The sequence below is a fragment of the Tetrao urogallus genome, assembly GCF_951394365.1.
Source record: "Tetrao urogallus genome assembly, chromosome: 5".
Lineage (NCBI taxonomy): Eukaryota > Metazoa > Chordata > Aves > Galliformes > Phasianidae > Tetrao > Tetrao urogallus.
This window is the reverse complement of record NC_136818.1, coordinates 24,693,182-24,707,877: the sequence shown is the minus strand read 5'-3', so window position 1 is coordinate 24,707,877 and position 14,696 is coordinate 24,693,182. Positions and strand designations below refer to the sequence as shown.

At 50.6% G+C, this 14,696-nt stretch overlaps 1 protein-coding gene across 1 annotated transcript; it reads left to right on the top strand.

Moving 5' to 3' along the window:
• Positions 1 to 270: 270 nt before the first annotated feature.
• Positions 271 to 14,592, top strand: RGSL1 (regulator of G protein signaling like 1; the record flags this gene model as incomplete). Its single annotated transcript, XM_079535857.1, is given in 23 exon segments — positions 271 to 280; positions 879 to 961; positions 1,205 to 1,279; positions 1,671 to 1,800; positions 2,303 to 2,407; positions 2,536 to 2,697; positions 2,850 to 3,790; positions 4,257 to 4,319; positions 5,860 to 6,091; positions 6,599 to 6,712; positions 7,104 to 7,212; positions 7,458 to 7,651; positions 8,067 to 8,184; positions 8,523 to 8,619; positions 8,932 to 9,061; positions 10,404 to 10,575; positions 11,119 to 11,257; positions 11,869 to 11,993; positions 12,149 to 12,261; positions 13,845 to 13,940; positions 14,020 to 14,075; positions 14,494 to 14,553; positions 14,557 to 14,592. Coding segments are annotated over 23 exon segments (3,360 nt in total).
• Between the last annotated feature and the right edge of the window lie 104 nt (positions 14,593 to 14,696).

Below are 14,696 nucleotides of genomic sequence, written 5' to 3'. Positions count from 1 at the left end.
CCAAGGGTTGCTCTGTTGAGGGAAACCATAGCAGAGTCTCCCATGAGACATCAAAAGCCCTGACAACACGGCACCGAGGTACTAACAAGAGCCTGGTTTGAAGGCAAGAAGCTGATCCGAGTGGGTAGATGAGAAGGTCTTAATTTCAGGAAAGCATGAAGAGCACTGCAGTCCCCAAGAGCCCTCCACGTCCCCTCAGATCAGGGCTGGAACAAGTGTGTCACAAGCAGCACGGTGATCTAGAACACATCCTCAGGACACAGCAACACGATGGCCACCAGTGAGTGAACTTTGGCTGGAGCAAAGCACACTCTGAAGAGGAAAAGCAGCATTAGGCTTTATAAACCTGGGTCCTTCCTGTGGCACAGCATGCCTTTGTGCTGGTGGGCATTTCTAAGGGCATCCAACATCAGCAGGTGCTGCCAGTCCACTCCAAGTCTTTCAGAACCAAGCACAAATTCAAGGGACAGATTTTGGATTATTCCAACACCGACACACTGCCTTCAGGTCCTGGGTGGTTGGAGTGGATGTCTGCAGTCACCGCTGCTCTACCCAAAGACACAACCTGCCTGATGATGCCTGATAATTCAAAGGAAATGCTGCAGCATTTGTACTCAACCTCCACAAACCCTCGATATTTAGAAAGTGGCCATTCAAACTTCCCAAGTCCTATGTGCAACTGAACCACATGCTTTCCAAACACCCTGTGTCAGCAGCCCACAGCCCATAGGTGCAGTAGGACCTCAGTGCACCAAACCCCAACTAAGATCACGGTTTTCTTAGCTCTGTTCTGTCCTGACTGCTCCTACTTCTCTTTCACTTTACAATCCCTCTTTCAACAACACAAAGCCCAGGTAACTTTCTCTTCTCCCCTGCAGCAATCATAGACTCCACGGACATAGAGCTGCTGCTGAGAGATGAAGTTTTTGTTGACTTCTTCAACACGTTTCTGAGCCTTCCTGTAAGTCTGCTCCTCACCACAAAGCCCAGGATCTTTTGGGTTCCACATCAGAGAAAAACTTGGGACTATATTGTACTTGGGCTGTCAGGGCAGGGAAAGCTGAGGACCTTGGCATGGAGGAGGTAGTGAGGTCTGACAGAAGATGGTGCCTTCTCTGTAGTGGGAACTAACTAGGACAGCCAGGCTCTGGGCTCCCCCACCACCTTCCATCACATCAAGATCTCCCCTTTCCTTTCAATGCAGGTTTTTGGCCAGACACCCATTTACAGGAGCAGCACGGGGCAATGGGACCTCTGGCCAGAGCTACCGAGCCACCTGGTGAGAAAACATCCCTTGTGAGAACAAAGAAAGGGGAGGAAGGGCACTGGGCAGGGACGGAGTCGGTTCCTCATTTCTGAGGCTGCTCTATCCTCCATGTTCATGCAGCCAGGGGTGTGATTTCAAACCCAGGTTTCATTTTGCCTTTAAGTCATGGGTGGAGCAGAAACCACGGAAAATTGGGGCTCTGGGAAAGGAGGCAAGTGGGGAGGAGAGATAGCAGGGACACAGGCAGCACGAGCATCCCCCCTTCTTCTTGCACATGGGGATGGCTCACGCCATTCTCCAGCAACCCCCCTATCATGGGCCCATTACTCACCCTAATCCCCGTGCAAGAGCCAGCTCCTCGCTCACTGCCTCATCCTCTGCTTGGGTGTGGGGTGCAATGCAGGATCCCAGTCCCTCAGCTCTGTTGGCTTGGCTGGGAAAACACCGGCTGCCTCACTTCTGCAAATCCAGCCTGTGCCTCCTCCTCGTCCTCTGCCAGAAGCTCCTGGGTTTCATTCGCTCGGAGGAAGCAGGTGAGTCATTGCTGCACTAGCAGGGCTTCCTCTTGCCTGGTGCCTGCTGAGCATAGCACTGGGTTAAAAAGGCATTGCACACTCTGGTTCTGGGCTCTTGCTCTGCACTGTGCATCCTATGCTGGGAAACTCATAAAAATCATAAAATCATCCAGGCTGAAAAATACTTTGAAGATAATCAAGTCCAACCATCAACCTGACCTAAGGAGTCCCATCATTAAGCCGTGCCCCTTAGTGCCATTAATATACCCTGCAAACGCACAAAATACACCCTTACCTTACACCCTGGTCTGTCTCAAGGGCAGCAAATCTGGACTGTGCAGATTGCCCCCATATAATCCCCTTCATTCCAGCCTGTTGTTTTGCCCATCTGCGAATCAGCGCAAGGGTTGGCTGCTGGAAAGAAAGTTCTAGCAGCTGGGATGCAGGTCTTTATTTTGGAAAAATAAGGCATTTATCAAGGCTTGTGCCCTGATGCTGTGTCTTGCTCTCTCTCCAACAGCAAGATTGCTAAACTGGCAGAGTGCGGACCAGTGGCTGCTGGAGAAATGCATCAGTGGGAGCCAGGGCATGTGGCGCTTCCGAGCCTTCACCCAAGGAATGGCAGGTGGGCATGGTGTGCTCCGCAGCCCCTCCACATCTTCACAGCTTTTTCTTTTAATCACAGGCTGCTTTGCTCCCCAGCAAGGCTTTTAATACCACCTCCATCACATCGTTCTCTTGTCTGATCCAAAGGGGAGGAACTGACAGACTTCTGGCTTATCACTGAGAGGCTGCTGGGGCTTGATGAGTCAGATGCAATGCAGAAGGACCTCTATCTGTCTTTGATCCAAAGGCTGAAGGTCACCCACCTGCGTGAAGGCTCCAGCATCCTTACCCTCTGCGGCACCACTGCCCGTAAGTGGGATGGCAGCTGCTGGCCTGTTCCTGGCTGCTCCCAGGAACAGATGGGATGCCAGCAGTGCCTTTGCTTGGCTGGGGATCCCCGGTGGCAGCAGCAGGTCTGCTTGGAGCCATCTTCACATCATCACTCCCTGCATCCATTTCAGGCTCATCGCAGACAGTCACAAACGTTGGGTCTGTAGGCACCCGGAGGGAGATCCTGAGCAAAATGCAGCAGCAGGCCCTGTTTATCCTTCAGAGTTACTGGCTCCCTAAATTCTTCATCCAGTGCAAGATGAGCATGGAGGAGGAAAAATCCTGCTGGCCTCTGCTGCAGGAATATCAGGAGCGATTGGCACAGGGTCACTTGCAAGAGCCCTCGGGCATTTCAGATGGCCTTTCCCCAATGAGAATTAATAGGAGCCAGGATTCACCAGAGACCTACTGCAGCAGGGAGGCCAAAGAAAAGATCTGGGCTATTATCAAGGAGGGAAGAGACAGCCAAGAAATGAAGATGCAACCAGAAAGGCAGACAGAGGCAGCTGGGAGCACGAAGAGATTGCAACAGTGTAAAGGTGGTTTGGGACGGATTCGTCTGCAGCCAGAGCGCACTGCAAATACTGCCATTGGAAGCCGAGGAGGAGCAAAAAGACCTAGGCCCAGAGAAAAACAGGTCCTCCACCTGGAAAACCTATGTGAAGAGAAGGTCCTCTCCAGCCTACGTTCCTCTACACCCCTGGCCAAGATGCCGTCCCCCACAAGGCCAGCCAAGACCTTACGTTACCTCCCCTGGGCGCTCAGTGCTGACAGCTACGCAGGACGGCCATTCAGGACCTTCTTGATCTGCCAGGACCACACTGCTGAGGCTCGTCTCCTGGACCTATGGCACGACCTGGAGGAATTCCTACCCGTGGTGCTGGACCACAGCAGAGAAAATAGCTTCTTCCTGCGCCGTTTCCTCACGGAGAGGATCTGTGAGTCCTATCTGGTGGAAAACACCATACAGCAGCTTCCCGTGGAGACGAGGATCCTTCAGGGCCTGCGGGACCATCTGGCTTCTGCAGAATTCACCCCCTGGATATTCAGGACTCAAAAAGAGATTTGTAAGGTAGAGATTGGCAGCGGTCAGACTGTGGGGTACAGCTGTGCCTACACACCCTAGCCTGGTGCAAGGGCAGGTTTAACAGAGATATTTAGAAGATGAACAGAGATCAGGGAGGGCAAAACTTATGGTCACAAGTCAGCTTGGACTGGAATCAGTGACCTAGATGCAGCAGACTAGCAGAGAGAAGCATCCCCATGGGTCTGCTGGGCTGAGGAGCAGAGATGAGCAGCCACCGAGCAGCTGGTGGCCTCAGCTGTCAGATGGTGCTCAAAGGATGGCAGCCATCCTTTCACATCTGAGTCACTGCTTCCAGCACAACATGACTGAAGCACACTGTGTACAGCCCACTGCAAAGCTGCCCTTGGATGTCTCAACATTGTCACTGCAACCTTGGGGTACAGCAAGGGTGCTGGCTGCTGGTGGGACACATGAGAACAGCTGAGGACACCCTACCTTTTCTCCTCTTCAGGTCCTCTGCACCTACTATGAGAAATTTCTGGCTCATGATGACGAGACGTTCCTCCAGTTCATGGTAAAGGGGATGCACAGGGCTGTGGGCATCTTCAAGGGGTTTGCAGGTAGCAGTGTAGATGGGAGAAGCAGGGGGATAGGGAGGGAGGGAAGCTCAGCACTAGCTGCAGTGATCCAGCATCCCACAGGTCAGCCCCTGGGCCATTACCCATCCCAGAAATGGAGAGATCTAAATGCAGGGGAGGTGCATGCAAAGCCAGTAGCAGGCAGCATGCTGAGCAAACCAATTCTGGGAATTAATTCTCCCCCTTTTTCCCTGCCTGGACCAAATACTGCTTTTAATCTGACTCATGGGCAGCTACACATGCATACATCCTTATCCCAGCACAAACTTACGGCCAGCATGCTGGGGGAGGAGGACGTGCAGCGTTTTAGCCTCTGATTCAACTGCACTCAAGTTTTCCAAGTGTTTTTCTTTTTTTTCCTTTTTCCCCACTGTGTAAAGCAGTGATTTAAGTAAGAGTTACACAAGCAAACCATCCTTCCGGCAGCAGATATCCCACTAATGCATCATACTTCTCAGTGCCCTGAATGCTATCCTAACTCCAGGAAGCCTCCTCGCAAACAGAAACCTCAGAACATCCTGCGTGTTTGGGTCCCTTGCACAACCCAGACAGGAATTTTTGCTCACCGCAGCTCATGTCTTCAGGCTGACCATTAGGATTTTCTTGGAATAGCAATGTAAAAAATCAGCAGCTGGTCCCAGAAATGGTTAGGAGAGGCTGGCAAGGGCAGTGCCCCAAAGCCCCAGCATTGCAGTCTGTGAGAGCCGAGCTCTTATGGAGCAGTCAGTTGGCAGCTGTCAGCTCCTAGCTCTGCTCATTAAATGCTTTTGGTTGTAAGTTAATTAGCTGCCCATGTTTCTAAGCATCCCTTGTCAAGGAAATTACCACTCAGAGCAAATGCTTGGTCTGGGAGTGCAATTAGCACTTGGGCAGGTGTCGGGGCCATGCTCTCCGCAGGCACCATCCCCTAAGCCAAACTCATTGGGGGCTCTCTCTGCACCAATGTCAGAGGAGCTGCTTGGAGCTTAGCAGGGCTATTTTTGGTGCTTGCTCTCAGCAGCATGCAGCTCAGTTTGCAGACAGCCTCTCTGTCCCTGCTCGCTGGTGGTGAACGGCCAAAACCTGCATGAGGGTCTCCGTGGGGACAGTGGGTGGCACTCCTGGGACATTAGCCAGAGCCGCACCAGGGACAGCAGAAAAGAAAACGTGAGCTCTCCTGTCTGTCCATGACACCCTCGTGGCTGTTTTCAGTCCTCCTGGATGGATGGCGACCTCTTCAGGAAAGCAGCTGCCCTTGGCTGATGAGCCACTGTTTGGATGCAGCTGCAGGCAGATGTGAGCCAGCTTTAGGATAAGTATGGACAGGTCCAAGTCTTATGCTGAGCTCTGTGCTCAGGTTTCTTCCAGAGGTTTAATTTGGATAGGTTTGTAAGTGCAAAAATGTGCAGCTAGCCTGCTGGCTGCACTGCAGGAGCAGTTCCTTGAGTGGGGTGTAATAAGATGCTCTGTGCCATCACCCTCTGCTCTTCTTGTCAGTCTTCACAGAGTGATGTCCCAATGCCCAAGGTACAAGGACATGGTCTTGGGAAAGACAAATATTTCCTCCTGTCTGAGCGGATAAATGAGTCCTTGAAGCTGAGCCAGGCCTTGTATGACACAAGGAACTTGGAAGGCCTCTCTCCTGAGCACTGGCGATCCTTTGGCACTCAAGACCTCCAGAAAAGGGGTGTGCTCCAGACAGAGGTGGAACCTCTTGTGAGCAAAACTGGTAAGAGAAGGCTCTGAATTTTTGCTGGTATTCAGGTTGGCTCATGCTGATGCAGCATATTTTGTGTGTCTGTAGTGACCAAGCCACCAACATGCAGGTTTTGGCTTAGCAGTATCTTGTTTTATTGCTGACAGTGTCACTGGGTGGGTTGAGACAAGATATATGCAAGCCACAAGCCATAATCCAAGTTTTAGCAGTGAGCTTTAGGTCAAATTTGCCCTTCTCAGTACTGGAGGCACCAAATTGCTTTTCCCTGCACTGGCTTGGGTCACTAGGCTGTAGCAAAGAGATTGAAATGCAAATGCAGGGATGGTCATTGTCATCCCACTGCCACACCTTGACCACTTGGGGAGCTTAAGGTCTTGAAAATGTAGCATCATGGGTGGATCACAGGAAGAGAATAGAGAAGGGGAAAGGAAAGGCAAAGAGTGAGAAGGTAGCACTCAGTAAGCTCTGGAGGACAGTCAGAGCCTGCAGGAGATGGATCTGTTCTTTCTTCTCTATCAGATGCAGACTACCAGAAAATGACATCAAAAGAGTTGGCTGTTCAGAAAGAATCACTGTCTGTGGATAGCTGCAGCAAGGATAAGGAGGTTTTATCTCCCAGAAGCCCACCACTTGGTGAGTCCAACCAGAGCAGACTAGAAGCAGGGCAGGCTCCCAGCCAGCATTCCTCAGGACAAGCAGGAGGAAGCATCATCAGGGAAACATCTCCAGAAGGAGAGATAGGTGCAACCACCCTTGGAAGGCACATGTTTATGGGTGTTAATCCAGTCAGCACGGGTGGGAGCTGGAGGTTTCCTCTGAAGCAGATGCTGAGGAGTCGAAGCTGTGCAGAAGTGAAGGGCTTCTACAGTACCCAATGTCCCCTGAGCTAGGCTCATCCTGTTGAAGTCAGCAGGGCAGTTCTGGAGGCAGCTCAGGCTTCTTTGGGGTCCTCTGACCTAAGAACAGCTGTGACAGGCTATAATTGTCACCCAAGAAAGCGGCCAGCTCCATTCTGTCCCCACAGCTGCTGAGCCCAAGAGGGAAAAGAAGAGGGCTGCTCCTAGGAGAAAAACCAAATCAAGTGCCAAGAAGGACACCACTGTTGCAGTAGAGAAGCCAACAAGAAGACCCAGGTCTGGCACCTTGCAGTACAAAGATTTGCTGTCTTTTGCTACTTTCAGGAAACAGAGTTTTCCCACTGATTCCCTTCAGTGTCACTCCTTGCTTTGTCACGGAGATGCCATGTGAATGTCCACGTGGACTCCCCCCTCCTGGGGATACTCCAAACAAGACTCCTGACAGCCCCACATCAGGATATAAATTGCAAATCCTTGCCTGCTCTCAGCTCTGGTTGTCTCCTGGTGTCTCCTCCCTGCAGGCACTTTGTGAAGGTTCTGCACAGCCCTGCCCACCTGCAGTACTTCAAGCAGTTCCTCGAGGAGCGCAGTGCAGCTGAACCACTGCGCTTCTGGATGGCCGTGGAGAAGTTAGCTGCAGAGACCAACACCAAGACAAAGAACTTCCTCATTAACAGCATTGTCAGAAATTATTTCCATGGTGAAATACCAGCTGGTAGGCACTCTCCAGCCCTGTACTTTACACAAACTGTGACAAAGGCTTCTTTTCCTTGATGTGGGTGAAGATTTTAGATCCTCTTGCAGGGACCTGCCAGTTCTCCTTTCCTTGCCCAGTGTTTGCTGAGGTCTTCCACTGCCACTTGACTTTCTAGGAAGGTGGTCTACTTCTTTGGTAGGACTTCTTCACCAAGACCTCTGATGTTCTTGGAATCAGAGTTTCACTCCCAAAGCATGCAATTAGCACAGTGGAGAAAGGAAAAGAGGTGAGACTATCAAATTCAGTGAACAGCTGATGGTGTAGGCAGGTGGAGGTGGGACAGGATGCCACTTGCTGATGTGAGGGTAGGGAGAGCTGTTATAGGGGCTGAGGTGGCTGCTCATGGCAGGCAGCAACTGCATATCTCTTCCAGAGGAACAGCTGGAGTGCAGCTCTTCTATCATCAAGGAAATAAGCGAGGCTGAAACAGTCACTCCCTTCATGTTGATGACAGCACAGATCTTTGTTCAGAAAGCAATGGAAAAACAATGGTGAGGACTTGGCTTAGATGGGATCCTAGGTTCAAAGACAAACATCCTTTCCTTGGTGACAGACAACAACTGCTACAAATGTATTACTCTGTGAACCATCTTTCAATGCATCAATATCCCAGCTAGACCCTCACCCCAGTCCTGTATCTGCTGATGTCTTTAACCATGCAAGGGGAGAGTTCCAGTTCCCATCCCTTTCTCCATCCTCCTCCAGAAATAGGAGTCCTATGAGACCCCAACCACAGGGCTACCCCTCTCAGCTGCTCTCCATCCTACCCACCCAACCCCTGCTCACACATCTGGCTGTCCCTGATACTCTCTGATCTCCCATCTGGTAGGTTTAAAGAATACCAGGACCTCTTTCCCCCCAGTGAATCACGCAAGTCCAATCTTTGTTTGCGGCACGGGATGGGGAACTTCAAGACAGACAACCTGGTAAGGAAAGACCTTCTGCTGGCCTGCTGTGGGTGTTGTGTAGGAAAGAGGAGAAGCTGTGTGTTAAGCAGTGCTCAGAGAAATGGGGTGAGGGAGGTTAGAACTGGAGGACTGCAAAAAGCAGAGTTTAAGTTTTGTTCTCACAGGCTCTGGAGTCCAGATCTAGATAGTGGCAAGTGGCCAAGCAATTCACACTATCACCTGTGGCCTCCAGGGGAATGCAGAAACACCAGAAATGATAGCTGGGTCATTCCCAGCTCTGGCTCGCCATAGCTGTACCACCAACTGATGTGCACTGTCCTGTCTCTGCAGCGGTGGGCATGGTTTGCCATTCAGAACATTGTCAGGAGCATCTGCAAGTTCCATCGGGAGATGAACAACAACAAGTGCCGCGTGGAGTTTGAGGACTTTCTCTGGAAGGAACTAGAAAATGAGGAGGAAAGTATGGCTAGACTCCTGAACACCTCTCTTCCCTCCTCAAGGCAGTCCTAGGTTTAGGAGAGGTAAATGGAGGAAACTTGTGAGGCTCCTCTCCCATCCTCATATGTTCAGTAGTCTCTGCTGGAGGTGCAGTTCTTCCTTCCTGCTGGCAAAGCATGTGTTTCAGGATGCCAAACATTGCCTGAGAAATCTGCACCAAGTGAGCAGAGGGTTGAAAGGAGGGCAGAGATAAGGCACAAAATGGGCCTGTGTCTTCTAGCCAAGAAGTTCTGGAGGTGAACAGTCAGGCTGGCCTTGGCCACTAATCCCAGTGCTTCCAGACCCTGAAGCCACAGGGAGATCAGCACATCAGTGAAGGGGTTGGGAGATGAGGTGCAGAAGCAACATGGACATATATATACACATTCACACAGTATCTGGTTTTCTGACACCAGTGTCCCTCCTTTTTCTGCTAAGTGCATGCAGTGGTACTGGTGCATGTCTCTCAAGCAACATAAATGCAACAATTTGCACACCTTCCACAAAAAAAGAAACACAACAGGAAGCAATAGATGAAGCTAAGGTGAGACAAGGCAAAAATAAATAGAATGAGATGCAAAAGGGAGCCTACCTACAAAGTGCTGGGCCAGAGGATGCAGAGCGGATTTGGTTCAAAAGGACACTGGAAAAGCTGGTAGAGAAGAAATCCACTGGAATTGGTGGATGTGCAGAAAGCCCACCTAGAGAAAGACGTACCTGGAAACAAAAATATTTGGAATTTAGGGAATGTTTTATATGGAAATAGTAACATATTTTACACTTCTTTCTCCTTAATGGCCTCTGTCAGAGATGGTGATGGCTAGACAGACAGGCAGACTTTTGATCTAACATAATGTGGCCAGCTTCTAAGCAAACAAGGAACATGAGCACTGTATAGGTGCAAAGAGGAGGATGGATAGAGGTTACTGAGCTAAGGGAATGGCACACACTGGATGGATCTGAACATCTGAACTCCCTGGGGGCCCTATAGGCTGTAGTCCACCAAGGTACCCATCTCTGCCCCATTGCTGGGGGTGTTCACGACCAGGTTGGATGGAGCCCTGGGCAACATGGTCCAGTATCAGATCAGGGGGTTGTTGGCCCTACCTGTGGCACGGGGTTGGAACTTCATGATGTTTTGAATCCCTTCCAATCCAAGCCATTCTATGATTCTAAGGTAGAAAAATCCCAAGAAATCACCTGTAAGCAGGAAAGGGAAGCACAAGGGAGGTGATAGAGTGGGGTATAGCTCAGCATCAGATGCTCAGCTGCCCCCAAACCAATGCTATAAGAAGCAGGATACCACATCTCTTACTCTCTCACAGACCTGCCCATCTCCTCGATGCAGAGCAACAACACCTCGCGTTCCCATGCATCCTCTGCCAGATCCCCAAGGGACAAGGACGTGGTGCTGGTGAAACGACAGATGTTTAACAACCAGCTCATCACTGTCAACTTCCTCGTTTATGACCTCCACTTTTACCTGGAGATCAACAAGTAAGCTCCACCAGTGCTCAGGTGCCTCCAAGTCTCCTTTTCTCAGGCCCAAATCCATTCTGGGAGCAGTCTGCACCCCTCGGTAAGGGATAAAGCATGGTACATGGGTTCCTTTGCACATACTGAGGGCTTTGCTGCCATCCTAAAACTCCCCTCACGGCAACTCCCAGCAAGGCTGCTGGACACCACAGTGCAGGGTGAAACTCAACCGAAGTCTCATTCTACAGCTGCCTGCATCTAATCTGCTTGTGGCTACCTGCCCCTGGAGAGCCCCCAAACCTTCGTTTTGATAAATACTGAGCTAAACAAGACCACTGCCCAGAGAGGTGGTGGTGCCCCATCCCTGCAGGCAACCAAGGTCTGGGGCTCTGAGCACCTGATGGAGCTGTAAAGGACTCTGTTCACTGCAGGGCAGTTGGATCAGATGGCCTTTAAGGATCCCTTCCAGCTCAAGCAGCTCTGGGATTCTGTGATTCCATGCCTGCCTAGCCTACAAATCAGGGCACTTGATTCAGAGTGACACCTAAACACATGTTTTTGCAGGTTTTCCAAGCTGGCTGATTCAGCTGAAGCGTTGGCAGCCCGCAACGTGTGCACCAAAAATGAAGTTGACTTTCTCAAAAAGAAAGCTGCCATCATCAGCAAGCTCTTCCTGAGCTCTGATATTCCTCCCAAACTGCGGGTGAGATGATGGGTCCCACCCGGGAAGCCTGTAGGCTGTTCATTGCTCAAGACCATGGCAGCTGTGAGCAGATATAGGGAGAAAGAGACCAGACAGGGGGGTGGATCTGCTCCATGAATGCTCTGAAGCTTCAGAATGCACTCTGGAGCTTGGGAACCATCCCTGGGCTCCATGGGAACTGATCTATCACCAGGCCCACGCTGGCACTTGATCTGTAGCCACTAAGAACAAGCATATAGGCATGGAGATGGTGAAATCCCCTATCTGCAGGAAGGATGACAGAGCTGAAGCACCAGGATGTGTGCTGCAATCTGCCAAATCAGTCCTTTCAGTCTCCAGAAGTCAATGTCATTATTGTGCCCTCCCCACACACCTACCTCTTCCCCTACAGTAGAAGTGGTTCTGTTTATCTCCTGTTTGGAAAGCATTTTTCCACAGAAATCCAGGAGGAATCCAGTTTTATGTCCAGGACAGTCAGCCAGGACAGAAATATTGTAACTTCATAGGCACAGCTTGAAATGCACAGTGGGGTTAGGGAGAGAGACGTGTCTCTAGGGCTCACCAGGCTGCTACAAACTGCTTTGGTTAAACAAGCTCCTTTCTGTGCTCAGGTGAACATCTCTGAAGACGAGAGAGATTTAATTTGGAGTTTGTCTTCCAAGGGGCTACTGAACCGGCTCCTCTACCATAGAGCCAAGGTGGCCATTTTCCCCATCCTGATACACTTCTGGAAGAGGTACGAAGCCCTTCTCTCTGGGTGGCAGAGGCTGCACAGATGCCAGCCTCTGCTTCCAGCCTCTGGCACGATGTAAATGAAGACATGACACTGCCCAGGATCTCAGCTGCAGATGTCTGCTCGGAGGTTTGTTGTCATTAGCGTTCCTCATGCAGGTTCTGCAACTGGAAGGTGATGAAGAGCTTCCGAGTCTACTCAATGGAAAAGGAACCAACCTCGTTGTCCAGTATAAAAGCCCGTTCTGAATCGTCTGAGATCTACAGCCCAAGTAAGATGAGCGCTTGTTCTCCACTCCTCATTTACACTCTCATTCTTCCAGCACAGAAGCCTCCAGTCCTGGTTTTTTTGTATCCCATGGTGTTTATGGACCCCCCAAATCCCCAGATCTTCAGTGATGACTCCCCATAGAAGAGCCAACCCCCTCCCATGCAGTGCACATGGCACGTCCCACTAATACACACAGCTTCTGCTACATGGGGCTGGAAAATGCAATGTCTTTAAAGCCCTTCCTTCCTCTCAAGTTCAGCCAAATTTACCCAAAGAGGTTTTAAGAAATTTCTCTAGGGAACAGTGGAGTGGGTGCAGAGAGTTCATGAGGACAGAGCTGTTGCATAAGCCCCGTTTGCTTAAAAAAAAAAAAAAAAAAAAAAAAAAAAAAAAAAAAAAAAAAAAAAAAAAAAAAAAAAAAAAAACAACCCTAAAAGAGCTGTTAAAGCCAGGTTACAAGTCAGCTGGGAGTAGAAGGAGAAGAGACTGCCCAGAAACATGCAGGCAAACAGCACGCTTATTGGCTCTGTACAGAAGATGCTTTGAGAATGTTTGGAATGGAGAAAAGGTTTCATGAGGGCCTGAGGGAGCACTCACCAGGACATCTCAAGCTCAGAGAGGGCAGATTTAAGTTGGATACAAGGAAAACACTTCTGCAGTGAGGGTGTGAAGCACTGGAAGAGGTTACCTGGTGATGTTGTTGGTGCCCCATCCCTGGAGACTGTCAAGGTGAGGCTGGATCAAGCCCTGGGCAACCTGATGGAGCTGTGGTGTCCCTGTTCATTGCAGGGAATTGGACAGCATGGCTTTTAAAGGTCCCTTCCAACTTTAAGGATTCTATGATCTCTAGGGAAAAGATCTTTTTTCCCCTCATCTCTTACTTTGTTCCAATATACTAAACAATGCTAAACTGTGGGGGGGGGGAAAAAAAAAAAAAAAAAAAAAAAAAAAAAAAAAAAAAAAAAAAAAAGAGAAACCCACAAAGAAAGTGCTGCTGTGTGCTGTCACTCTACCTGACAACCCGGCTCCTTGACTGAATATTCATTTAGAAATTGCTTAATTGATTTTTTGATTAAAGGGGAAACCAAAATAGGCACGTCCTAATCTTGCTTTGACGGCCGGGTGGGTGTCTTGCAGCACAGCGTTCTGCTCCCTTTAATTCATCACTGTCAGGCTGTGAGGCTCAGCTCGGCACGGCTGGGAGATGCGGGGAGGGTAGGGGGGGAAAACAGGCAGGAGTCAGAGCTGCGGGCTCAGCAGCCGGGCTGTGGTTGCGGCCATCTCGCAGGCTGTCACCAGGCGTCACTGTGGCACCGCCGAGCCTCGCTCCGCGGAGCTCAGCGCCGTGATGCTCCTGGGGGCTCGTGTCCGCAGCTCTCCCAATGCCACCTCCTTGCGAGGCAGAGCAGGGCATGCCACCTCCTCCCTGCAAACGAGGAGGTGCGCAGAACTCGTATCTTTGTGCAAGCAAGCACCCAGTGTCACCGCTTCCCTTCCATCTCCCGTGCTCTCAAGGAGCCGAAGGGGACAACACGTCTTGCTGTTCCCTCCCCACTTACTGCTCCTTCTTTTCTCCCACATCAGGCAATCACGTCGTCATTCTGTTCTCGCTCCTGCGAGGTATCCAGGTCCTGCTGCCCCGGTCTCATAAGAAGAAGGAGTTAGAGGAAAAGCACGAGGGTGAGCAAAAGGCTGCCAGGATGGGAGTGTAGATTTAGGGCTCCCTGACACACTACGAAGGGATCTGTGTTTTTCACAGGGTCAGAAAGTGCTGAGATGTCATCCAGCAGCTCCACCTCTGAGCCTTCAGAGCAGGTAGGTGGTTGCAAGGCAGCCATGTACTCAGGCTCCACCACCAGCATAGGCTGCTGGAGCAGGGGGACAGACAACTGGGAGGGCTGTCTCCTCCAGCTGTGGGGGTGCTGGGTTAGCTGTGCAGGATGCTGCTTGCCCCACAGCCTCCAGAACAGTGTCACAGAGACACAAGACATCTCCTTTTGCTGCTCTTCCTGACTTTATACCATAGGTACTGGCCTATCCATGTCATTGAAGTGACTGATGCTACTTCTGGGTGGGCTGTTTCAGACCCCAACTCTCTGCAGTGTTTCCCAGTAACACACTCAGAAGATCTGCAGTGGCTGCACTTCTCCCTGCTCTAAACACATCCCATTTGTACTTTTCACCCATGCATCCACAATCAGCCACTGATGCAGTGCTTCTCCCCTCCCCACAGGATGAGGAAGAGGAGGAAGAAGAAGAAGAAACGGAAGAAGAGACAGAAGAAGAGATATCCTAGCACAACAGCCATGGGGACATGCTCCAAGGAAGCTGAGCAGCCAGGATACGCTGCATTGGCTGTGCCTAATTTGCAACAAGGCTGAAAAATAAAGCAACTCACAGCATCCTCCAGCCTCGTGCTAACACAGCACCTTGCAG